Genomic DNA, 26,460 nt, shown 5'->3' with positions numbered 1-26,460 from the left:
CAGCAAACATGCTGAGAGCCGAGGCAGGCAGAGGCGGGGGCTTCCACGCAGGCGCATTCAGAACTACAGGACCCATTCTCTCTGATGCTCCTACTTGCAAATCAAAACATGTCCGTTTCTCTGTGGCTAAAGCGAGAAATCAGAGGTTCTGTGCTGCTGCTCCGCCAGAGACCCTCTGAGGCACGACGTGTGAAGTGTGACCTCCTTCACACTGCTGCTGGGGTTTACAGCCCCGTCACCAAAGGTGAACTAGGCTCGCCCGTCACCAGGGCTGCTAGTGGGTCCATGGGGAAGAGGGCTGCTCCCCAGAAGGAAAAGGAAGACACGGAGGAGAGAAGAAAATAAGTCCACCCTAAGTCATGCAGGTCTGCAGGGAAAGCAGTGCTGAGGTGAAATTGCCCATCACCGGCTGGCACATGCAGTGCTGCCCGCTATGCTGGACACTGGGGGAAGAGGGTGTGTGTGCAACGGGAGGAATCCATTACTTGTTCCAAAACTGGTAAAATCTCTGAAAGCAGTTAGTTAGTGGTGGCCTCTGGGTGCTTCATCTGGTTTCAAGGCAACTGAGAACTAGGAAGGGGGGATGCCTGGTGGACCCCGACCAGAGGCTCAGACTCTGATGACCTGGGTTAGAGTCCCAGGCTGGGAATGTGATCTCAGGCCCATCTCCCAAGCTCTCTGAGCGTCCATGTTGTTCAGATGTAAAATACACTTGGTAATAACGTCCCTGCCAGGCTGTATCGGTTTTTGATGGCTGTGGAGAAAACCACACCAAAACCGGGTGGCTTAAGGCAGACACACTGGATTTGCTCGTATTCTGGGGGTCGGCAGTCTGGTCTGGAATTGCCTGGATCTGCTCCTGGGGCTGCAGCATCTGGCAGTTGGTGTGGGTGGGGCTGCATAGTCCAGGATGGCCTGGTTCACAGCTCTAGCTCTCACTGGGCCTCTGTCCAGATGGGCTTTCATCCTTGAGAAGACTCAGGCTCCTTACAATATGGATCAGAGCAGGAAGAGGAGGCAGTCCCCACTGCAGAGGTACAGTTCAACTCTCCATTTGCATCGTGTTTACTAATGTCCCACTTGCCAAAGCAAGTCCCATGGCTGAGCCAGCCTCTGGGCAGAGAAAGAGACTCCATCCTTAATAAGAGGAAGGGCAAAGTCACATTGCAAATAGACAAGTACACAGCAGTAAGAAGGCTCTATGGCCATGAAAGCAATCAGCCACATTCTCTGATGCTGTTGGGATGGGGTGGTGAAATCATGGGTTTGAAAGTGTTTGGAAAGAAGTTTTTACAACTGTAAAAATAATGTTTATTAAGATGTTGTCACACTCAGCCTGTGAGTTGGACTGCCTGCTGCCTATGTGGTATGTTGTAAAGGCCCATCCCAAATACTTGAAATGTGTTCCTTCTTCCTGACTTTCCACTGGTTCATCTCACTGTCCGTAGTGTAGTGGTTATCACATTCACCTCACACACGCTCATCTCAGTGTCTGATATTCCACCCTTAGAAATTCATTCTTTTGAGTCTTGAAAACGTTGGAGCTTTTAGGGGCTTTCAGGAGTCTCTGACTGTAGAGCAGATCCTTCCCGTGAGCTTATATGTCAGGGTTACTGCACTGTATACTCTGCAGCCTGACCTCCAGAGCCTGGACCTCTGGGAATGGAACACAAAAACAGCTTATAGGATTGCACTGGACACCGTGAGGATTGGAGAGAGGAAAGCATGAACCTCTGCTGGACACCTACCTGCCTTACATACTACCTAAGTGTCACCACCTTACAGCCTTTATCCCCACTTTATAAGTTAGGCATCATCCTCCTTTGTACGTTGGAAAACTAATGCTCAGAGAGATTAATTGACTTACCTCCAGTTTGTAACTGGTGGGGCTAGAATGCAGACCCAGACCTGAGTCCAGAACCCTGCAGTTTCCCAGAGCATACACTGTGACAAGCCTTATAGCTTCTCAAGAAAGAGTGCACTTGCAGATAGACTTTTTTGAGTCCTTGCATATCTGAATCTGTCTTTATTCTGTTTCACCCTTGGTGGATAGTTTGTCTGGGTATAAAATTCTAACTTTAAATTCATGGAATGAATGATGTCATCAAAGGAAATAAATCAGACAGAAAGCTATCAGCTTCCTGGCACTCAGTCCAGGTTGGCTAATTTGAAATAAAACAATTATATGAAATCCAAAGACTAAGTATATTCAACTTCTTACTTTGTCTTTATAGGCTCTGAAAAAGATTTATTCATTAACTCAACATGTATTAATTGCCTGCTATGTGCCGTGCATTTGCACACGCACTATCTCATTCTGCCATCACAGTAACCCTGTGAGATAAGGATTGTAACTCTCATTTAAAGTATGAGGAAACTTGGATTCAGGATAAAAATGATTTGTCCAGGGTAATCTACTGTGGAAAAGCCATAGTTCAAATTCAGGTATTCTGCCTGCCAGGTTCCCTGGTCCCTGCTTTTCCTCCTACCCCTTGGCTCAGAAGCCTCTGTCTCTGTTTATAGAGAATTGGGTTCTTGCTCTTTTCTGTGAGTGATAGAATAAGGTCTCTTTGTTTTCTAGTCCAATTCCAGGATGTGTTTCAAGGGAGTCATTTCAGATCCCAGCCTTCATTAACAACAGACTAAACCTTTACCATCAGTTGTCTTTTCTCTGTGAATGTACAGAAAGGCATTTTCCAACTCAGCCTCCCTGAGTCTCCCTTTCCTCCTTGCCAAATATTGAAAACCTTTGTAAGCATTAGTTCCATGATGAATTAATGAGAGGAATTATTTTAAATTACCAAGCAATATCCAGCAACCACTATACTCCTGGGAGGCAGGGAGTAAACCAGGACCCTCTCAGTTTGAAAAAGGTAAAAGCAATTCAGTGATGAAAGAATAGTCTTTTCAAGAAATGATATTGGAAAGTCGGACATTCATGTGTAAAGTAAATGAAACCCTGATCTGTTCTCCATCATTATAGTTGATGAAACTTAGTTTCATTTCCCATTAGGGAAATGAAAATTAAAACCACTACATACCTGTAAGAAGGTCGAAAAGAAAATATACTGGCAATACCAGGTGGGTGTGAGAATGCAAAGCAAATTTTACATCACATTGTTGGTGATGTAAAAATGACACAACCACTCTGGAATACAGTTTGACAGATTCTTGTAAATTTAAAAATGCATTTGCCATATGACCCTGCAGTCCTACTCCTATTTACCCTAGAGCTGTGGTTCTCAACCAGGGATGATTTTGCCCCCATGGGACATTTGGCAAGGTCTAGAGATATTTTGGTTGTCACAACTGGAGGGTGGGCTGGTTACTGCTAGAATCTAATGAGCAGAAGCCGGGGATGCTGCTAAACCTTCTAAAATGCACAGAACAGCCCCCCAAAACAAATAATTATCTGATCCAAAATTTCAGTAGTGCCAAGATTGAGAAAATCTGCCCCAAAGAAATGAAAATGTAAATTCACACAAAGTTCTATGTAAAATGTTTATAGCAGTTCTACTCATAATTGCCAAAAACTGGAAATAACTCAAATGTCCATTGATAAACAAATTGGAGTACATCAATATTATGGAATACTATTCATGAATTAAAAACAAACTATTGATACATGCAACAACTTGCATGAAAGGATCAAGTCTCAAAAAGTTATATATTGTATGTATGATGTCATTTATATGACATTATCCAAAAGGCAAAACTATAGTGATGGAGAACAGATCAGGGTTTCATTTACTTACACATGAATGTCCGACTTTCCAATATCATTTCTTGAAAAGACTATTCTTTCATCACTGAATTGCTTTTACCTTTTTCAAAAACCGATAGGCCATATTTATATGGGTTTTGAGGGGAGTTTCTCTATTATGTTCCACTGAAATATGTGTCAACACTTTTGACAATATCACCCTCTTGAATACTGTCACTTTATAAGTCTTAAAATTGGGTAGCATCATTCCTCCAACTTTATTCTTTTTTTTCAATATTTCTGATCTCTTTTTTTCTTGCTTTCCCATACAAATTTATAGAATCATCTTCTCTATATCTGAAAACTATCCTGCTAAGATTTTTACTGGTATTGCATTAAAACTATACATGAATTTGGGGAGGATTGAAATCTTTAAAATGTTGAGTCTACTTACACATTTTTTTCCATGTATTAGGGAGACACTATATGTCTCTTCATTTATTTAGATCTTCTTTGATTTGTTTCATCAACATTTTATAATTTTCAGCATACAAGTTCCACACGTTTTATTAGATGTATACCTGAATATTTCATTTGGAGCTATTGTAAATGGGTGTGTGTGTGTGTGTGTGTGTGTGTGTGTGTGTGTGTGTACATGCACATGTGTATGTGTTTTCATTTGGGTCTGCAATTATTCATTGCTAGTTATAGAAATGTGATTTGATGTTTGTTTTGACTTTGTATTCTGTGATATTACAAAACTTATTTATCAGCTTTAAGAGGTTTTTTTTTTTATAGATTCCTTGGGATTTTCCACATAGACATTCATATCATCTATGAGTAGGGATAGTTTTATTTCTTCCTTTCCAATCTCTATACCTTTTATTTATTTTTCTTAACTTATTGCACTAACTAGTATGATGTTGAGTGGACATGGTGAGAGAGGACACCCTTCCCTGGTTACCAGTCTTAGTCAGAAATCTTTCATCAGTATGATGTTTGTTATAGGTTTTTAGTAGGTATCTTTTATCAGGTTGAGGAAGTTTCTTTCTATGCCTTTTGTCAAGAGTTTCATTAATGAAAGTTGAATTTTATCAAATACATTTCTACATCAATTAATATGATCATGTGGATGTTTTTCATCTTTAGACCATTAATGTGGTGGGTTACATTGAATGACATTTGAATATTGAACCAGGGATTCCACTGCAGGGAATCCTTGCATTCCAGAGATTAATTCCACTTTCTCTTGGTGTACTGAACTTTTTTATTTTGTTCATTCAATTTGGCAATATTATGTTGAGGATTTTTGCATCTGTGGCCATTGAGGTTGTTGGAATGTAGTTTTCTTTTTATGTACTACTGTCTGTCTAGTTTTGGTATCAGAGTAATGCTAGTCTCATAAAACAAGTTGGGAACTATTATCTCCTCTTCTATTTTCTAGAAGAGATTGTATAGAACTGGTAATATTTATTCTTTAAATGTTTGGTAGACTTCACTGAATCTATGAAATCATCTGCAACCAAATATTTCGTTTTCAGAAGTTTATTAACTATAAATTCAATTTCTTTAATAGTTACAGAAAACGGAAATAAGTAGGTTTGGGTAGCTTGTTTTTGAGAAATTGTTCCATTTCATCTAAGTTGTTGAATTTATGTGCATAATATTGTTTGTAATTTTCCCTTTTTTAACTTATAAATATCTTGAGGAGACTTCAGTGATATCCCCTTTCTTTGCAGACTCAGCAATTAGTGTCTTTCTGGGGTTTTTTTGGCCAGCCTTGCTAAAGTTCTATCAATTTTATTACAGTTCTTTTAAAAAAACCAGTTTGGGCTCAATTGATTATCCCTATTGATTTTTAGATTTTAATTTCATTGGTTTCTGCTCTTACCTTTAGAGTTTCCCTCCTTCTGCTTGCTTTCGGTTTATTTTGCACTGATTTTTCTACTTTGTTCAGGTGAAAGCTTAGATTATTGATTTGAGATCTTTCTTTGTAATATTTGCATTTTGGGGCTATAAATTTCCCTCTAAGAACTGCTTAGCTGCATACAACAAATTTTGATATGTTGCATTTTTATTTTCACTCTGTTTAAAATATTTTCTAATTTCCCTTGAGATTTTCTCTTTTACCACTGAATTATTTAAAAGTGTATTGTGTAATATGTTTTTGTTGTCTTTCTTTACTAATTCTAGTTTAATTGCATTATGGTCTGAGAACATAATTGGTATGATTTAAATTATTTAAAATGTGTTCAGTTTTGTTAAGGAGTAAGCATATTGTCTATCGTGAATATTCCATGTGCATTTTAAAAAGATGTGTATTCTGTACTTGTTAGATGGAGTATTCTGTTGATGTCAGATCCAATCGACTGATGGTTTTGTTCAAATTTTCTATACCCTTGCTGATTTTCTGTCTACTTATTCTTTCAGTTACCAAGAGAGAAGTTTGGAGCCCTACAATTATACTTGTGGCTATTTCTCTTTCTCCTTTCAGTTTTGTCAGTTTTTTCTTCTAAGTATTTTTGAAGTCTTATTGTTAAATCCACATTCATTTAGGACTATTCTATCTTCTTACTGAATTTTATCCTTTTATCATTAGGTAGTATTTCTCTTTATCTGGGGCAATTTTCTTTGCTCTGAAGTCTACTTTGCCTGATATTGATAAAGTTTCTCTAGTTTTCTCTTGATTAAAATTTTCATGATCTATAATTTTCCATCCTTTTACCTTTAACTTACCTATATCATTATATTTGAAGTGAGTTTCTTCAGCACAGCAAATAGTTTTTATTTATTCTAACAATTTCTATCTTTTAACTGCTGCATTTAAACAATCTGTCTTTAATGTAATGATTAACATGCTTGAATTTAGGTTTTTCATTTTATTATTTGTTCTCTTTTTCCCTTTGTGCTTTTTTTGTTCCTATGTTCCCCTTTCCTTGTTTCAGTTAATTGAATTTTTTAAGATTCTATTTTAATTTAACTTTTGTGATTTTAACATCTCTTCATATAATTTTTAAGTGGTGGCTCTAGTAATTACAATATACATACTTTAAGCAATCCCTTTTGTAATTCAAGTTAAATTCAAAATCCTTGCCACAATATGGGTCCCTTATCTTCTCCTTTGTTATAATTTTCTTATGTATTGCATCTACATACTTTAAATACCCCACCAGCCAATATAATAATTTTAATGTGAGTCTTCAAATATATATTAAAGAACTCAACAGGAAAAGGATAATCTGTTAATATGTATGCAGATCATGACTGTTTCTGTTGTGCTTCCTTCATTTCTGATATTCCAACATTTCTTCTGGTATCATTTTCTTTCAATCTAAACATTTTCCTTTAATTTTTTTAGGGAGATTTGGTGGTTATGAATCCCCTTTTCTTCATCTGAGAATATGTTTATTTCACCTTTATACCTGAAGGATATTTTTACTGGATATAGAATTATAGTTTAACATCCTTTAAAAATCTTGTTCCCCCTTCCTCTGGCTTCCAGTGGTTCCTGATGAGAAATCTACAGTCATTCGAATTATTGTTCCCCTGTTGAGAGTGTCACTTTTATCTGGCTGCTTTCAACATTTTTCCTTTGTCCTTAGGTTTCAGCAGTTTGATTTTGTTGTGTCTGGCCATGGGTTTCTTTAGGTTTATCCTCTTTCGTTCTCTGAGCTTCTTAAATCTATAGGTTTGTATCTTTGCACAGCTTAGGAAGCTTTCAGTCATTATTTATTTAAATATTTTTTTTTTCTTTTTAGGAGCACTGTACTCTTTCTCCTTCTGGGACCCTGATGACATGAATATTACACCTTTGGCCTTGTCTGACAAATCACTGAAATCCTCATTTTGTCAATCTTTTCTTCTCCCTCTTCTTCAGATTGGGTCATCTGTTGATCCATCTTCAGATTTACTGACCCTTTTTCTTTCTCATCTCCAATCTGCTATTGAGTCCACTCAGTGAATTTTTTCTTCCAATTGTTGTATATTTAGGTTCTAAAATTTCCATCACTTATTGGAGCATTTTCATAATGCCTTCTTTAAAATCTTTGTCAGATAATTCTGATATCCACCAACTCAGAGTTGGTGTCTTTTGATTGTTCTCTTCCTTGGACATTGAGATTTTTGTGGTTCTTCATATGTCGAGTACATGTGGATTGCATCCTGGACATTTTGGATCTTATGAGACTCTGAGTCTTGTTTATAATCTATGAAAAATGTTGACTTTTTAATTTTATCAGGTAGGTTCATACTGTAAATTTCAACCTGCCTTCCCTGGGCTGTGATTTTCAAAGCCTTTGCTGTCCTATTTGGCTAAACTTCACATTATGCAGTCTGTGACCTGAGCATGGGTCTCTTCAGTAAGTTGTCAGAGCCTTTGGTGTACTGATTAGGAGAGATCCACTCATGCACAGCTCAGAGTTGGGGAGAGGGGAGTCCAGGAGTTCATAAACAACCTCATGGGATTGTTTTCTGAAGCCCTCTTTTTATAATCTTCCAGGTACTTTTTGGTTCCCTGGGACTCCCTTTTCTGTCCTCCAGCCAGAATGCACCACTGTGCACATAGCCCTATCCTGCAGCCTGCTCATGCAGGTCTTGTGTATGTTTTATATTGTCTCCCCTTCAGACTGCAGTATCCTGTTGGTGCAGCCAACCCAATGCTTCTTTTTGATTCTTTTCCAAACCCTAGCTCAGTGCTGGCCACTTGGGGCTGTGTGTACCTACAGAGCCAGATCCAGGAGCAGCAGGCACGGAGCTAAGCACTTGTGCCTCCACATGCCCCCAGGGGAGGCATTCCTGCCTGGAGCCCATGATGCCAGTGCCCAGACCTGAGCCATTAGCAGGCGGGGAGCAAAGGCCAGCCCTCGTGGGATGAGTGCTCACACCATTTTCCCACACAGCCTTTGACTGGGAGCTGGTGAAGGGAGGGCTGGCCTTCTTAGAAGATAAGGATTCCCTAGAGATGGGGAAGAATAGCATCATCAGGCCGGAATTAGAGCCATGTCATCTACTGAGCACACATGTTATGTTCTGCGTCAAGCAGGGCTGAAAAGCTGTCCTTATCATGACCAATGACAGAAACCTGAGTTTCAGAAAATTAAGTCATTTCCCAGCATCCCACAGCCCAGAAGAGCCAGAGCCAGGATCTGAACTTGGAACTGACCACAAACATAAACCCATGCTCTTATCAAATGCAAAACAGGCATGAAAAGCAAGAATCAAGAACTTATCGTGAGATTTGTGATGAAAATAATCAATTTTGTTCTTTAACCTTTTATAAAAGAAAAGCTTACTTGCTCACCATTGGATGAGACAGGCTATGGAGGCTGAGAGGCTGTTTGAACAAAGAGAAAAAGAGGCTGAGAGAAGGGGGCCATTTCAAGGACTCTTGGGCAGCGCCCACAGAGTGACTGACACCCCAGGCCCCTATTTCTCTTGTGTGCTGCTCATTTTGTAACTGACTTTCCACAATTTCATTGCTGTGTCTACATAATTTCATAATATGTTTGCTGCCTTTCTTTTTTATTGGACTTTTTCAGAAATAACTAGAATCCTAAATGGTTACCTGATGTACAGTCTCAGAGATATGAACTTAAGTCAGTCTTTTAAGGAAAGGTGAGTGGCATGCCACTGCTGGCAGGTCAGGGCTTGGCCCCTTGTGGAAAAGGAGGCTTTCTTACAAATATTCCTCAAGGTGCTGTGACTTTTACCAGTGAACCAAGCAGGAAGAATGTTTGTTCACCTAACGAGTTCTCACATTTGCAAATGTGGAATCCAGGTCAAATTTTTAAAGACGTTGCTAATTGAAAATATGATTGAAGCCAGCTCTTCACCTGTCGGGAGCCTTCCCTGACCTTCCTGTTTAAAGCAGCCCCTTTTTACCACTGTGCTTATTAACACCTGATAGTTATTTGTTTGATCATCTGTTAATTTTCTCTACTGCTTAGACCTGTGTACATGTGCACACATGAAAACACACACACACACACACACACACACACACACACACACACCTAGCAACAGTGCTATACCCAGAGCAGATACTCAATAAATATTTGTCACACAAATGACCCCAGCATATTCATTTTAGGCAGTGAAATGAGTCCTCACCCCTAGGCTACCCTGGCCACTGTTGGGAAGCTCCTGTCAGAGCCCGAGACAATCTTGGTCCCCTCAAAGTGCCAGGGGTGCCACCATCCTTCCATCCTGGATCCCCAGGCCATAGCATTTAGCAAGGCCCCGGCAGCCTACACTGTGCCTTAGGAAATCTTTTTTTTTTTTTCTAACATCTTTATTGGAGTATAATTGCTTTACAATGGTGTGTTAGTTTCTGCTTTATAAGAAAGTGAATCAGCTATACATATACATATGTCCCCATATCTCTTCCCTCTTGCGTTTCCCTCCCTCCCACCCTCCCTATCCCACCCCTCTAGGTGGTCACAAAGCACCGAGCTGATCTCCCTGTGCTATGCGGCTGCTTCCCACTAGCTATCTATTCTATGTTTGGTAGCGTATATATGTCCATGCCACTCTCTCACTTTGTCACAGCCTACCCTTCCCCCTCCCCCCACAACATCCTCAAGTCCATTCTCTAGTAAGTCTGCATCTCCATTCCCATCTTACCCCTAGGTTCTTCATGACCTTTTTTTTTCTTAGATTCCATATATATGTGTTAGCATACAGTATTTGTTTTTCTCTTTCTGACTTACTTCACTCTGTATGACAGACTCTAGATCCATCCACCTCACTACAAATAACTCAATTTTGTTTCTTTTTATGGCTAATATTCCATTGTATATATGTGACACATCTTCTTTATCCATTCATCCGATGATGGACACTTAGGTTGCTTCCATGTCCTGGCTATTGTAAATAGAGCTGCAATGAACATTTTGGTACATGACATATACCCTGAGAAAACCATAATTCAAAAAGGAAATCTTTTTGAAAAGCTTCCCATCTGGGCAGATACAGTTCCTGACTGGATACAAAGGCCCACAGCAGGGTACCGGCTGGCCTCAGCCCCTGTGAGCCCCTCAGGCTGACTCTCCAGCCCCCCTCTGCACCTATGTGCCAGCTCATCAAAGATGTCATCATGGCTCCAAACCCTGCCTGCGAGAAGTTGTCGAGTCCCACCGACACATGTGTCAACTGAAAAAAATGCACAACCTAAAAGTTGAGAATTATGTTTTGTTTGGCAGACAAAACTGAGGACTTAGGCCCGGGAGGCAGCCTCTCAGATTACTCTAAGGGACTGTTCTGAAAAGGTAAGGGAGGAACCATATGGGAGTTGTTGCAACAAAGACCAAATAGTCAAAACATCCAAAGATTACTGTCAATTAAAGAAAACCAGACATCTCAAGTTAAGGAATTTAGTGCTTTTCTATGTATGGGGAGATGCAAGAGTCTGGGCTCACTGAAATCATTCCTTTGATATGCACCTCAGCTCTCTGGGGCCAGCATCCTGTGCTTTCTCATGCTGAGTCCCCTCAGAGTGCACCAATTGGGGGTGGCTGCAGCGATTGATGGTTTGATGGTGGGCATCCTCTTCCATCCTGAGTTCCCTCAGGGCTCACCATCCAGTCAGCTGTAATGTGATAGCCTGAAGGCTGCAGCATTCTCTGTTTGTGGATACAGCAGGCAACATATTTTCATTGACATACGCATAGTGAGTGCCGTGCAGCTGTGAGAGGGGAGGAGACCCACATACTATGATGGAGGCCTCTCTGAGATGTACTGTTAAGAGGAAAATCAAGGGTCAGAACAGACCATGTAGTGCCCTGCCTTTCACCTAGAGGTAGGGGGAGGGTATGTGTATAGAATCTAAATATGCACATACATTCATATTCCTATATATGTGCATGTATGCACACACACACAAACACATATGTGCTTATATTTTTAAAATTTTTATTGAAATATAGTTGATTTACAATTTTGTGTTAGTTTCAGGTGTAGAGCAAAGTGATTCAGTTGTACGTATATATATATATTCTTTTTCAGATTCTTTTCCATTATAGGTTATTACAAGATATTGAGTATAGTTCCCTGTGCTATACAGTAGGTCCTTATTGTTTATTGATTTTATATATAGTAGTGTGTATATGCTAATTCCAACTCCTAATTTATCACTCCCCCTTTCCCCCTTTGGTAACCATAAGTTTGTTTTCTATGTCTGTGGGTCTGTTTCTGTTTTGTAAATAAGTTCATTTGTATCATTTTTTAGATTCCACACATAAGTGATATCATATGATATTTATCTTTCTCTGACTTACTTCACTTAGTATGATAATCTCTAGGTCCCTCCATGTATGCTTGCTTATACATTTAGATGGGAGGGTACACCAGAAACTGATAACTATGTCACCATAGATATTCACCATGGATGATGACTCTACAATTTATCATCCAAATTGGTATATTTGGACGAGGGAGAGTGGCCACTGGCCATTGGTGACCCATAAAGTAGGACTTTCCTAAGCAAAACAGGAGGTGTGGTCACCTCACCTTGGGAGGGGGACAGGGGAAGTGTCCTGGGGGGCCTGCACCCAAGCTGTGCCTCTGTGCAGCCAAGTGACTGCCCTTGGGCAAGACCCCACTGGCTGCCCAGACCGGCTTCCTTGTCCATGACATGGGCTCTTGCTGGGGTGGCCTCTAAGGCTGTGGCTGCCATTTAAGCCAGGACACCCCCAAATCTGCACTGTGCCTTTTGGCTCTCATGTTCAACACCAAAACAGGACTGAAGGAAGGTCACTCTGCTCCAGGCTCATCTCCATAACCCCCTCCCAGTTGGGCCTATACCCCCGTCACTGCTGCCCTTGTCTGGCCTTGAGGCCTCCAGATGTATGTGGTGAAACTGCATGCTCCAGCCCTAGCACAGATCTGGGATGGATGGACAGACAGACAGGTGGGCAGGTGGATGGGTGGATGGATGGATGGATAAATAGATGGGTGGATGGGTAGATAGGTGAATTGATGGACAAATGGATGGATGGATGGACGGACAGGTGAACAGATGGATGGTGGGTGGATGGAGGGATAAAAGATGGCTGGATGGACAGATGTTACCTGGGGGCCTCTGCAGTGCCTTTCGTGGTGCCAGCTTGTAGCAAGTACTCAATAAATATGTGCTGTTTTTTCGGTTTGAAATACAATGGCCCTGCTTTGAGTTTTGCATGAACAGAAAGCCACGCCACTACAGTGGTGCCTAATACTTAGTCAGCCGTTGCACCGTGCTTGTTGTGGGCCCCCTCTGCGTAGCTGGTCGGGTATTTTTCTCTTGAGTACGCAGGCTGTAAGTCTGTGTTCTGTCTTCTCCATGCTGCTGCTTGTCTCGTTCGGCCGTACACCTGCCTGTGAGCACTCACTGTGTGACAGGGGTGAGCGAGCACCCTCTCAGAGCCCTTGACCTCACATACCCTCTGAGCTGTAGCTGGACAGGATAACTACCCAGGATGTTTGGAAATGCACACCCGAGAGCATTGTGTTAGACTCGGCATGTGTGTATGTGTTTAACACACTCCTCTTCCACTTCCCTTCCCTCCCTGAAAAATTCAGTCCTAAATCAATAGGTTCATCAAAGCAAGGTGGGCACCTGCAGTGGGCAGAGTGGGGGGTGGCAGGACACAGAGACCAAGGCCAGGGTGTCAGAGCCAGACAGAGTGAAGAGGGCAACTCAGGGGAAGGGGAGCAGCATTGGCTGGGGGTTGTTTACATACCAGGATCAAATAAGGAAATAGCTTAAGATTGGTAGAAACCAGGTTACTCACTTTTGGGGAAAGGATTTACAAGTAGAATGAACTCTGGGTGTAGATAGATAGCTGACAGATGAAAATGTCTGTGTACACGTGTGGGTGTGTACACATGCGTGCACACACGCGTTCCCCAGCTCTATTTACTGAGTCTAGGAGCAATGACATCAGCAATAATCATATTTTGGCTTCTAAACACCATTATCCACTATCTTAAAAAAAAAAAAAAAAAAACAGGAGAAATGGCTGAATCCAGGGCTGAAGCAGAAGAGATACAAGATGAATCTTGTTGACTGAAAAAAAATGTACAACCTAAAAGTTGAGAGTTATGTTTTATTCAATGGACAGAACTGAGAACTTAAGCGTGGGACACAGACTGTCAGGTAGCTCTGAGGGACTGCTCCAAAGAAGTAAGGAGGGGAACCAGGATACATAGACATTTTTGTAACAAAGACCGGGTGGTCAGAACATCCAAAGATTACTGTTAATTAAAGAAAACCAGACATCTCAAGTTAAGGAATTTAGCGCTTTTCTGTGTATGGGAAGATGCAAGAGTCTGGGCTCACTGAAATCATTCCCATCAATATGTATGTACCTCAGCTCTCTGGGACCAGTATCCTGTGTTTTCTCATCCTGAGTCCCCTCAGTGTGCACCGTCGGGGGTGGCTGCCACAGCTGACTTGCTAGATGGCGGAGGGGGTGCCATCCTGATTCCATCTTGAGTTCCCTCAGGGCTCACCGTTGGGGCACCTGTAGTTGCTGATGCCTGCAACAGCCTTTGTTTACTGAAATGGCAGGCGGCGTTTTAAGATCACAACCTTGACCATCTTCTTGTGCTGGAAAGCAAGGACGTGCTCTAAAAAATGACGGGGGCTGTCACACAGACACAGATCCCACTTGAACAAGCCCCACTGACCAGGGCAGGTATCTGAGCATCAAAATAATAACATGGATGGATTATAACCCAGTGAATCAAATAGAAGCCTGGAATCCAGAGGGATATCAGTAAATGTTTCAAGGCTTGGTAAGGAATGGACTATGTCTGTAGATTCCAAGTTCCTCCCCATAAAATGCTTATTAATTATGGAAAGGAAGTGAGCAGCTCTGCAAGGGGGAGCCTGGCCAATGGCCACGAGAGAGATCCACCCAACTGGACACCACGAGAAGGATGCAGTGTAACCCAATCTGCTCTGATTGTGAGGAAACACACACCCAGACCATGAACATTCTACACAATACTGGGCCTGTGGTCTTCAAAACCACCTAGGTCTTGAACGTCAAGTACCCTGAGGAATGTTCCAGACTGAGGACGGCTAAAGAGACACCACAGCTAAATGCAGTACACCATCCAGAACTGGGGCAGATGGCACATGGTGACTGGGGTCTTTCACGGTGACAGATGCATTGTTGCATTCGTGATTAGACGAATTCTGATGGTTCTGTAGGAGAACACATCTGCAGGAACGTAACCCCACTCACAGGAAATGCACACGAAGTTCTGCTGGGGTGATGGGATTTCAGTTTGGCAATTTACTTTCAAATGGTTCAGAAGGAAAAAAATTATTTATACTCTGCAAATTTTTTGTGAGCTTTTAGGTGCTGCCAATTTTTTTTAAGTATTAAAATAAGGTATATTGAGTCACCAAAAAAAGAACAAGAAAAAACTATTGGTACAATAACAACAAAACGCCCCAGATGATTATGAGGCATCCCCAAGGATTCAGAGCCTTTGTTTTAGAAGCCACACAAGCAGTTGGCCGCAGGCTATATATATAGAACCCTTTCCCCAGGCCACCCCACCCCAGAATTCTCAAGCAGGGCCACACTTGCTAACTCTGCCCCACCTGCTTAGAGACCACCCTCAGTTAATTCTGGGTGCCCCGCCCCATTCGAGTGCCCAAGAGGCCCCATCAACCTCAGAGCACTGGCCTCCCCCTCTCCATGCTTCTTCCCTTTGGATTGGCCTGGTTGTTGAGAGACATCAAGGCTACAGTTCTCTGCCCATGTCCTAGAGTCATGAGTGATGCAGTTTTTGGAGCCCACTCTTCCCCTGAGCCTCGGAGAAGAGCCAGGGGGTGGCTGGGGAGGGTCCGAGTGGCCTGGGTTGGGCATTCTGTCACTCCCTCCACTAACACTCAAGGCAGTCTTCTTACCACCATCTTCAGTTGGGGTATCCCCTAGAAAGGCCCACAGATCTTGGTAGCAGTGGACCCACTGGCCCATCAGATGTACCCAGGCATACCTGCCCCTGTGAGGATAAAGCTTCAGCCTAAGCTGCTGGATGTGAGCATGAACCCAAGGCGGAGCCTCCATGCCTCTTGCCTCAACTGCATCCTCGTCAACCCGCCCAGAGAACCAGTCCCCATGTTGTCACACACTCTGGGCGCCTCTGCCACCAGGGAGAGTGCATCTTAAAGGGAGCTGGCTGCCCACATTGCCAGGTTCTCTGCCTCGGCTTCTTTCCTGAGACCACCCACCCCAGGGTCAGGGTGGAGAGCTGGGTTCAGTGTGCTTGCCAACATCGAGTGGCGTGGAGGGGGGGCGTGGCCTCAGATGGCCGCAATGGTCCACGCAGGGAAGGGCCACGCAGGGAAGGTGTTTTGTCCTCTACTCCCTGTCCTGACTCGGTCCAGTGACAGGCTTGCTTCGCTGTGTCCCCAGCGTGGACAACGCCGAGGACCCCGTGTACGAGAGTCTGGAGGAATTCCACGTTTTCGTCCTTGCCCACATATTAAGGAGGCCCATCGTCGTTGTAGCAGATACGATGCTGAGGGACTCAGGCGGGGAAGGTAAGTTTACTCATAATGAAACAGATGTATTTTATTCATCACCCAGAAAGCGTAACATCCCAAGTAAGGAAGGGACAGTCCAACATAATGTCTGAGCCTCCAGAAGGACACAGAGCTTTACTCTGCCTGGACAAAGATCTTATTATTTCTCCTCGTTTCTCCTCGACTCCACATGTTTCTTGCTCCTCCCTATAGAGAAGGGATTACTCTTTTTTATCTTTTTTTTTTTTTTTGGCTGCGCCACACAGCTTGTGGGATCTTAGTTCCCCGACCAGGGATTGAACTTGGGCCCTCAGCAGTGAAAGTGCAGAGTCCTAACCACTGGACAGCCAGGGAATTCCCAGGAGAGATTACTCTTGGCCGTCCATCCACCCTGTGTGTCCACAGCAGGAGAAATGTGTCTGAGTGGGGGTGGGGATGAACCCTGAGGGGCTCCGGGCCCCACCCGTTGCCCACACCCTCCAGCAGTGCCAGCCTCATCCCAGGGCCACTTGGCCACTCAGCCACTCCAGTCCCCTCCTGCCCCTCACATGTGTCTTAGAGAAGAAACAAGAAAGACAGAAAATGCAAAGTCATCCACAAGGCTGTGATGGGACCAGGGCTGGGAGAGAAGGAGGAAGGGATGGAGGGTTTCCCAGGGCCAGTACCCGCTGCACTGTCCATCACGTGCACCCTCTCCCTTGGCCAGGCCACTACCTCCCAGTGTAGACACTGCCTCCCGCTTTACAGACGAGGAGCCCGAAGCCCAGAGAGGCCACACAATGTTCCCCCACCTTCGGCTGAGGCCTTGAGGAAGTAGGGTCAACCCAGGCAGGGAGGGCTCCACACGTGTCCTCCCTCTAGCCTTTCTGCTGGAGCCCACCGGGCACCATGCTCTCTCAAAAGGAGGGACAGAGGAGGGGCCAGGATGGTGGATGGACCAGGAAGGTCACCCTAGTGTAAGTGCCCTGCCTCTCGTGGCTGTGGTTACCACAGAAGGCAGGGAGCTGGGAGTACCTTGGTCACTCCCAGTGACACAGGCCTGCTGGGGTCTGCAGCTCTCTGGGTGCAGAGCCCGGCCTCCCATCGGGGTCCCTGTACTCATCAGATCCCACAGAGCTGGATCCATACTTCCTTCCCTTGCACCTGTCCTGGAGGGTGCAGCCCTCTCAAAGGCAGACCCACCCTGCCTCTCAGCAGAGAGGGGGGCAGAACCATGGTCACTGATATAGACAAAGCGAGGGTGGGGAGGAATCCTGAGCTCATCAAATACATCCCTGACGTCGACTGTCCTTTCCTTCCACAGAAGGGCAGTGAGTCACTGAGTCTGAGGCCAAGAGGCAAGGTTCTTGGTAATTAAAAAACAGATGCCGCGTCAGGGCAGGTATTTCCAGTATTTACTGTATTTCAGTGAGGATTTAGGCTTTTTCCCCCTTTTGGTAAGGAAATGAACACGATTGTGTCCTGGTTGCTAAAGGAGCTGATCCCCGTCTCTCATTTCCCATCTGACTTAGGATTTGGGCCTGGAGTGCTCTCATTGAGCTTCTCAAAACCTAGAACAAATAAGTTCTCAAGCAGCACATATGTTGTTCTGTATGCAGATGCTTTTGTGAACACGAGAGAGGAATAAGTACATCCAGGAAAACACAGGTTTCTAGGTGGCCATCAGCACACATCCTGGTTAACCAGGGGTGGGCTGACCTGGGGTGGGCGTTTTGATCACCTTGGTGGGACTCAGGGCAGCAGGCAGGCCTGGCAGGTCACAGCAGAATCCCCTCAACCCTGCTTGTTCCTAGGGTGCAGCTTGACAGGGCACAGGGACAAACGAGCCAGGAGGACTCTGCCCAAGAAGGCAGGTGGAGCAGGGTGCCCTGGTCAGGTACAGGACTTGGGGTCTAATGGGCCTGGCCCCTGCGAGCCTGGGCTTCCTCATCCATTGGTGGCAAGCATCACCTAGCTCCCAGGGAGCTCCTGCCAGGTGGGTGGAGGCCTCTCTGCTGTGGAATAGGTGACAGATGACAACACCCGGGGCTGCAGCCTGAGCCTGCCCTCCCTTCCCTCTGCCCTGTCACCTCCCCCAGGATGGTGAGGGATGCTGTCTACACCCCCTCCAGCTCCACATGCCCTCACCCTTGTTTGTGTCTGCAGCGTTTGCTCCAATCCCCTTCGGAGGGATTTACCTGCCCTTGGAGGTGCCTCCCAACAGATGCCACTGCTCACCTCTGGTTCTTGCCTACGACCAAGCACATTTCTCTGCCCTTGTGTCCATGGAGCAGAGAGACCAGCAGAGAGAACAAGGTATGCCCACCACCACCTAACAGTGCAAGGTGGGGAAGGGGCGGGACAGGAGGGGCAGGAGGCGGAATATGGAGCCCTCCCTGGGAAGCGCACTCAGCAATGATAGGTTTTGCCTAAAATTACCATACGCATGCAAAAAAGTATCATTGAAAATAATGCCGGGCTTCCCTGGTGGCTCAGTGGTTGAGAATCCGCCTGCCAATGCAGGGGACATGGGTTCGCGCCCCGGTCCAGGAGGATCCCGCATGCCGCGGAGCGGCTGGGCCCGTGAGCCATGGCCGCTGAGGCTGCGTGTACGGAGCCTGTGCTTCGCAACGGAAGAGGCCTGCGTACCGCAAAAAAAAAAAAAAAAAAAAAAAAAAAAAGAAAGAAAATAATGCCATTTGCAGCATCATGGATGGAATGGACTTAGATTATCGTTATCAAAGATTATCATACTAAGAAACTTAGATTATTATACTAAGTGAAGTCAGACAAATATCATATGATTTCACTTATATGTGAAATCTAAAAAAATGATACAAATGAACTTATTTACAAAACAGAAACAGACTCACAGACAGAAAACAAACTTCTGATCACCAAAGGAGAAAGGGGAGGAGGGAAAAATTAGGATTTGGGATTAACATATACACACTATTATATATAAAATAGATGAATCAAGGAACTGCTGTATAGCACTATACTCAATATTTCCTAATAACCTCTAAAGAAAAAGAATCTGAAAAAGAATATATACATATATAACTGAATCACTTTGCTTGTACACCTGAAACTAACACAACATTGTAAATCAATTATACTTCAGTTTTTAAAAAAAGAAAATAATGTCACAGACAACTTTTAATTTAAAATAAGAAGCAAATTATTAATCAAGCCACCCTTAAATAACTTTCACTGTGGTTCCCTTTTACATGTATGCATATATTATATGGATGTAATTAATCTCAGATGTAATTTTTAATAGCCGTCTACTTTGTTAGACCAACCAGACGATCAAAATATTAAAACTCTGGACTAATAATAAACTTACACTTAATAAATTAATAAATAAATAATTAAAAGCCCGTCTAGTGCAGAGAGTCAGCAAATTACAGCCCACTGCATGTTTGTAAATAAAGTTTTATCAGAACACAGCCACAGCTGTGCAATCTGTGGCTACTGCTTTTGTGCCCTAACAGCAGAATTGAGAAGCAGCCCCAGAGGCTATGTGGCCTGCAAAGACTAAAATATTTACTAATGAGCGCTTTATGGAAAATGTTTGCCAGCCTCTGCTCTAAAGTAAGCTTTTGAATCAAAAGATGGATTTTTCCACTCAAATCATTACATGGGGGTTTCCTGCCAGGAGCCATTTCAGTGCTGCAGAGGGGCTTGCCAGGCTGGGCCCACAGGCTGCGCACTGCACAACTCCAACCACCAGTCACATAGACTCATGTGGGGCCTGTCTTCAGTCAATGCATTATGTGTCTGCTGTGGAAATGGTGGGATTTTGTTTGGAATGTTAACTGCTGATGGATGTGTGACTAACTGAGCAAAGAAAGGGAAACTCTTCCTTTTTCACTTCTGTGTCTGGTTAGACAGAGAACTCCCAGGATACTAAAAGAAGGAAAGACTAACCAGTTTCAGGGTCCCTGCCATAGGATGTGGTCCCAGGAAATCCATAGTGGCTCATCCTGTGGTGATATGAGTCCAGAAGGAGAGGGAGCAGGGCTGCAACTGGCTGTAAGGGGACTATCACATCCTTTTCCTGTGCTATTTACAGACATCTCACTTTAGCCATAGGAAGACATGTTTCATCATTAAGGCCTGGTGCCATTTGCCTCTTCTGTTGTCTCTGCACTTTGGCCAGTGAGAGCTGGCACGTCCCTCACGGCTTCCAGCTCTTCTCAAAGCTCACCGTGGCTCTTGAGAGACAGGAGGGCCCTTTCTCTGCAGCCTCACCCTATCAGCAAATGATTAAAAAGACCAAAAGCCTTTCATTTAGAAGCCAGATGTTGGCAATGAATATTAAGAAGAAACTTAATCAGGATAGTAGGTCAGAGGCTCCTAACTGGGCAACTCAGGACTTTGGCTTGTATAGAAGAACTGTATAGAAAAAAAATGAAAAAAACTATAAAAGAAAGGTGAAATAATAAAACCATTATATAAAGGTGAAACATTTTGGAAACAATTAACATATCGATTATAAATTTTGGAGAATTTGAATAAAATTGGCTGTGTTTCATTTAGAAATTTTAAAAAAGAGGGCTCTTCTCAGGACCAGGGATCCAGGCCAGCTGCGGGGCCTCTCATCCAGTCTCCCAGAGACTCTGTGGTCAGGGAAAGATCAAAGTCCCAGGGCTGGCATCTCCAGTTGCTGAGCAGGGCCTTCAGAGCCTGGCTCCCTCCTCACAGAGGCACTGAGCTTTCTTTCAGGCCTTCCAGATACTGCTTATGGATGCTTTCAAGGCCAATATGAAGGTGCTCTTCAATAAAAGGACAAATGTGGAGGGGTTACTGCCTAGCAAGGGAGCGTTGCAGAGGTGCAGGTGGTTTCACCTCTAAAGACTTGTTTTTCCCATAAATGGATTCTGGTCCCAGTGTGGGTTCTGAGCGGCTGTGTCGTAGGCTCCCGCAGCTCCACCTGCTGGCTTGCTTCTAATAGCAGTGTGGTCCCTGCCTCCACAGCCCTCACGTGACCAATGTGCAGGGCTGCACGTTGACCCGTTCAGTCCTCACGACCATTGCACAAGCAGAAGCAAAGCACGTGTAAGCGGCTCCCACTGGCTGGGTAACCTCTGTGCTACATGTTAGGCCCTCACACATTGGGAAAGAATACAAATGCTCTGCAGACTTTGAGGCTTTAAGTATTGCTACCAACACATCCCCTGTGCCACCCTCACTGAGCAGGTGGGTGCTGGTAGGTGCAACCCTGCTTCCTGCTCCTCCCACTGGCCTGAAGTCCAGTGGTCCTGCATGCAGTATCTGAGGGGCCGAGGGCCCATTCAGTGAAGCACCTGTTGCATCCAGGTTTGGGGACCCAAAGATGACAGTGTCCTTGCCTTGGGGCCCTTACCACCTTGTAGAGGAGACAGGCAACCCCATCAAGCCACATCAAGCCTTTACAAGGCAGCATGTTTCCCAAGAAGGCACGAGCTCCATTCAGCAGGGGAGCAATTATTCTAATTGGGAAGAACAGACAGATAGACCTGAGCAGAAGTGCTCGGCTGATGCAGGGATGTTGCTGGTAGGTGGCTGGCATGTTGCTGGTGTGGCCCAGCAAGCACACGTCATAGGAGCATGACGGCATTGGCCTGGGTACTGCTGTGTCCTCACTGCGTGGCCCGACGGGCGCCATGTGCCCTCCCAGCCTGTCCCCTTATCTGTTGCCGATACAATAACACCCATCTCCCTGGAAATGAATGCTTTCTCCTCCCCTTCCTCACCCTCATTCCCTCCCCCCTCCCCTGTCCTCTGCCCTTTCTTTTCCTTTCCGCCCACTCTCCCATTTGGTCTCTTTTCATTTGACACATTTAAGGACATCACCACTTAATTATGAAGTGACCACCATGGTCATTTCCACACATTGAAGTCCTCAGTCATCGCTGGGAATGACATTGCCTGTCCCAAAGCCAGGCCTGTCCCCTGATCCTTAAATGTTGCTTCAAAGATAAACCTAAAGGCCTTGACTGGCTCCCTTCCTGGCCACCATTAGTGCCCAGCATCTCCCTGAAACGACCTGCCATGGGCAGGAGGAACAGAGCAGACATTGTCCGGGGTGCCGTCACCAGAGGAAGCCTACCCCAGGGTTCCTGTGGGGCACTGTCCTACCTTCCAGCCCGACGGTAGAGGCTGTCGGGGGCTTTCTGCAGATACCAGATCCTAGCAATTCTGCCATTGTTACCCAGTGGTTGAGGATGGTGGGGAGAAGCTGAGAAGACATCAGAAACCTGCTCAGGGAACAGACTCAGCCTCTCTTCTCAGCCTTTATGATGCCAAGAAAATGGAAGCAACCACAGAAGGCCATGATATTAGCCCCCCAAAAAAGATAGTTCAGAATAGCATTGGGCTGCAAGGGGCTCAAAGGAGAAAATGGCTGCTGCTGCTGCTTCTCTAACAGGGAGTCCTGAGGTAGGTGGTCCAGGGCTGCTGCATCAGCTCTGGACATTCTCAGGTACTCAGGCTCCAGCCTCTCCCTGCTCCACCATCCTTATCGTGTGGTTTCAGCCTTATGGTCATAGAATAGGTGCTGCAGCTCCAGGCGTCACATCCATATTCCAGGCTGGACCAAATGCCTCTCTTCTTGAAACCCTGTCATTTCAGTTGGGAAGAACACCTTCCCTCAGGACTCATGCTGGCATCTTACTAAGGCTGAGCTCCATACTTGCAGTTTTCCGGCTTCAGAGCAGCCTGAGAAGCGAGTGCAGTGGAGGAAGAAGGGGGTGAGGTGGTGGGTGGGGGTTCAGTGACCCAGCTCTGAATCAGGGAGGGGATGTGATGTTTCCAGGCAGTTGACTCTCCTATTTCACCAGCAATGACCACTCATCTGGGGAAGGGCAAAAGGGCAAAAATGAGCTCTTTACCAACTAGGGTCCTCATCTGGAAATAAACCACGTTGGCTGTCAGGCTCTCAATCCCCTAAAAAGCGGTGATGCGTGAGGATGTCAGTGCGGTGCTCCTTAGGAGAAAATCCATTCTCTTTCAACGCCGAGTGAGAAGCAGCCTTGCTCCCAGGGCCGCCTTGTACCGCCCGTGGAAGCCCGGGTGAGGGTGGCGCATGCGCTTTGCGGTCCTGGCCGTTGCCACGCCCCCACAGGAGGAAGAGCAGGGGCGGGGGCGGTCCTGCTGAGAGACAGACGTGGCGCCATGCGGCTTACTTGATGGCATGTTCCTGTGGCACACCCCCCCACACACACATCTAAATGCCACCAGGAAGTTTCATCCTCAGAGGCTTTCTCTCCTAGAGCCCTGGTTCTGTGCTAGGACCCCCCCACCCCAAAGCGGGCAGGAGCCTTCTGACCCTGCTGAACTGAGACCTCGGCCTGGCCCGGGGCTTTTCACTCTGCCTTCCAGAAAGTCTCCAGCTCTGTGCCTTCAAGCTGCATTGCACTCTGCCCCCAGGGAGCCTCCCAGGAAGCTCTTTACAGACACTAAGGTCACCACCCCCATAGCATCCTTGCCTACGAGGGCCAAGGATGCTCAGTGAAAGGTAGTGGGAAACCATCCTCTTCCTTCCTGCCCTTCCCTGCCGTGCGGGGCTTCCATCCGTTCACACGGCTTCCTGGTTGCAGGTTAGAGCCCCTTCAACCACAGGTCACCAAAACCCAACTCGACATGGCTCAGACAGGAAGAGGGCTGGTTGTCACACACACCACACTCAACATTGTGGGGCTGGCAGGCACCCCCGGGGCAGGTGGGGCGTTTCAGGAATGTTGGAGATAACCAGGCCCCTCCATCCCGCCTGCAGCCTCCTCACCCTGTTCCAGGCAAGCCCCTACTGCCATTCCCTGCTGCAAGCAGGTCCTGTTTGCCCCCAAACTCTGGTGTCTAAGAGCATGGCCAGATCTGGGGCAGGAAGTATACACAAAGATCCTATCGCATCTTGTCCTGGAAGAAACAAGGCATCTTCAAAGACTGCGAGGGTAGTGTCAGAAGGGCTTCTGGGCTGATGGACGAGGCTCCCACAGGACAAGAGGGACAGTGAGGATCATCACTGGAAGTAGAAACATGATGAAGTTGCTGCGGTCCATGAATTCATAATGATGCTCGGGGAAAGCCTCCCTCATCAGCTCTGCAGGAAGCTCAGGTCCACCACCTTGGAAACATAAAAAGGAGGAAAGTATCAGGCGAGATCCTGCGTTTCCTTGGTGAACTAGCGACGGGACCTTTTTCTGAGTTCAGGTACCTTGGCTTGTCATGAAGGGAGAGGTGTTGGTAAGGGCTGAATTCATGTGTTGAAGAGCTAACCCCCAGGCCTCAGGCTGCGACTGTATTTGGAGATGGGATTTTCAGAGGAGTAATTAAAATACAATGAGGTGATTAGGGTGGACCCCCATCCACTGTGACTGGTGGTCTTATAAGAAGAGGAGGTTAGGACACAGCCACACACGGAGAGGAGACTGCAGGAGGACACAGAAGACAGTCACCTGCAAGCCAAGGAGAGAGGCCTCAAAAAGAAACAACTCTGCTGACACTTTGTCCTTGGACTTCCAGCCTCCAGACTGTAAGAGAATAAATGTCTGCTCTTTAAGCCCTTCACTCTGTGTTCCACTGTTATGGCCGCCAGAGCAAACCAATTCAGACGAATGAGAATACCAGGTTATTGAAGCCCATGGGAATGAATGAGAACCTGCCATGTTTCTCATTATTTCTGGCTCAGTTCATCATTGTCACCTTCTTGACCAGCGGATGCTGCGTTCAGATCCATGAGGGGCCTGGTCAGAGTGTGTGAGCTCCCCACCCCTCAGCAGCTCATGCGTGGGGGTCCTGGGACCTGTTGTAGCAGGTGGTGGATTTTTTACAAAGTAATATTCTGCAAGCTCTGTAGATCCAGGTCCCAGCAGATGTTTGGAACGTGGCTAGTCTCACAACTCCTCTCCAGGGGAAGGGGTGGTCCCACTGGGAGGTCCAGCAGAACAAAGAGCAGGACCAGTGTATGCATGGTCGAGAGCCCCCAAAGCCTGCCGTGGGCGCCAGCTGCTCTGAGAGCAAGGTCTGGGACTGGGGATGAGCAGCTGGCCCGTGGTCCAGGGGACAGGCTGTGGGTGGGCTCCAGCTCTCCTGTGTACACCCGCACAGGTCTGAGCCACGGGGAGGTTCCTTCAAAAAGTATTCACTGTGATAGCACACTGTGACAGTGACAGTACCGGACAGCCCACACCTGGCATGGTAAGAGCTTGGAGTTGAATTCCTTCCTTCCCAGGGTCAGCCAGGCCTCAGGCATGGGTCTGAGCGGAGCTGAGCCTCACCAGGTGAGCTGGGCCCCAGAGACAGCTCATAAGTGGCATAACAAGCTCTGCTACCAGGTGCCCCAAACTCAGGGACTGGTATCCTCAAGGGGAGGCCTTAGGAAGGAGGACCGGGGGGCTGTGGGGCTCTTTGTCATGTACCTGCTGGCCCCATCGGTTCTCTTGCCTGCAGCCCTCCTTCAGTGCAGCAGACAAGAAAACAAGAGTCCCTCAGCTCAGTCCCTGAGCTGTGCCCTCAGCTCAGCTAGGAGAGGGACTAAGAAAGTACAGTAACACCAGGTTTTGGATGGAACTGGGCATCATTCTCTGAAGCCAAGATAAGAGACTCTCAGACCACAGCTAGGCCCAGGCTCAGGACCGAGCCACCAGGCCTGTGGTCTCGGAGCCTGGGGAGGAGGCAGGGGTGTGGGACACAGAGCATCAAGGTCCAGGGCACCTGCTGGTCCCCCACTGCCAAGCAGAGCCATCACCCTGCCCCAAGCAAAGGACACCTTGTGGAGGGTGCCCCCCACCCCGGGCCTCCCAGCACCCTGGGATGGAGGCTGACAGGTACAGTCATCACAGGCCCAGAGAGAGCAGCTGTCTTGTTCTTGCGTCTGAGGAACGATGTTCTGGGAGCCTCAGGACGAGACAAAACGTGTTGTAGAATGTGACATGGAACTGCCTTCTTCCTGCCACTCCCTTCCTTCTGCTTGGCCCAGTGCATCTCATCTGAATGTGTCCAAGCTCCTGGTGGCTTAAAAATTCCATAAGGTGTCCTTTAAACCTCTCGTCCTTCCCTGTGTTGAAACTATGTTGGGAAAGAACCCACTGCTCCCTTACAGCCCTTTCTGCCTCCCCCGCCGCCCCTCACCTGCCGCTGCTGAGATTGGCCGGCTTCTAGGAAGAACCCCACTGTGTCCTGCAGGCTGGGGTGGCCGTGGAGAGAAGGCAGGGCTTGCTTGCAGTGGGCAGGCTTGGGCTGGAGGGATTGGTCAGGTATGGGCAAGCTGAGT

At 46.1% G+C, this 26,460-nt stretch overlaps 1 protein-coding gene across 5 annotated transcripts in view; it reads left to right on the top strand.

Moving 5' to 3' along the window:
* Positions 1 to 26,460, top strand: part of LOC131752016 (OTU domain-containing protein 7A) — a 382,320-nt gene that overhangs the window by 342,857 nt on the left and 13,003 nt on the right. For 4 of the 5 annotated variants that reach the window (XM_067029451.1, XM_059056030.2, XM_067029450.1 and 1 more), the window contains 2 exons: positions 16,114 to 16,241; positions 18,369 to 18,518. In XM_067029451.1, coding sequence (XP_066885552.1) covers positions 16,114 to 16,241; positions 18,369 to 18,518 — 278 coding nt within the window. Of the gene's footprint in view, positions 1 to 16,113; positions 16,242 to 18,368; positions 18,519 to 23,983; positions 24,875 to 26,460 lie in introns of those variants that run through there. The other variant, XM_067029452.1, reaches the window with a different exon arrangement.

The sequence above is a fragment of the Kogia breviceps genome, chromosome 3, assembly GCF_026419965.1.
Source record: "Kogia breviceps isolate mKogBre1 chromosome 3, mKogBre1 haplotype 1, whole genome shotgun sequence".
NCBI classification, from domain to species: Eukaryota; Metazoa; Chordata; class Mammalia; order Artiodactyla; family Physeteridae; genus Kogia; species Kogia breviceps.
This window is presented reverse-complemented; position numbering and strand designations above follow the sequence as displayed.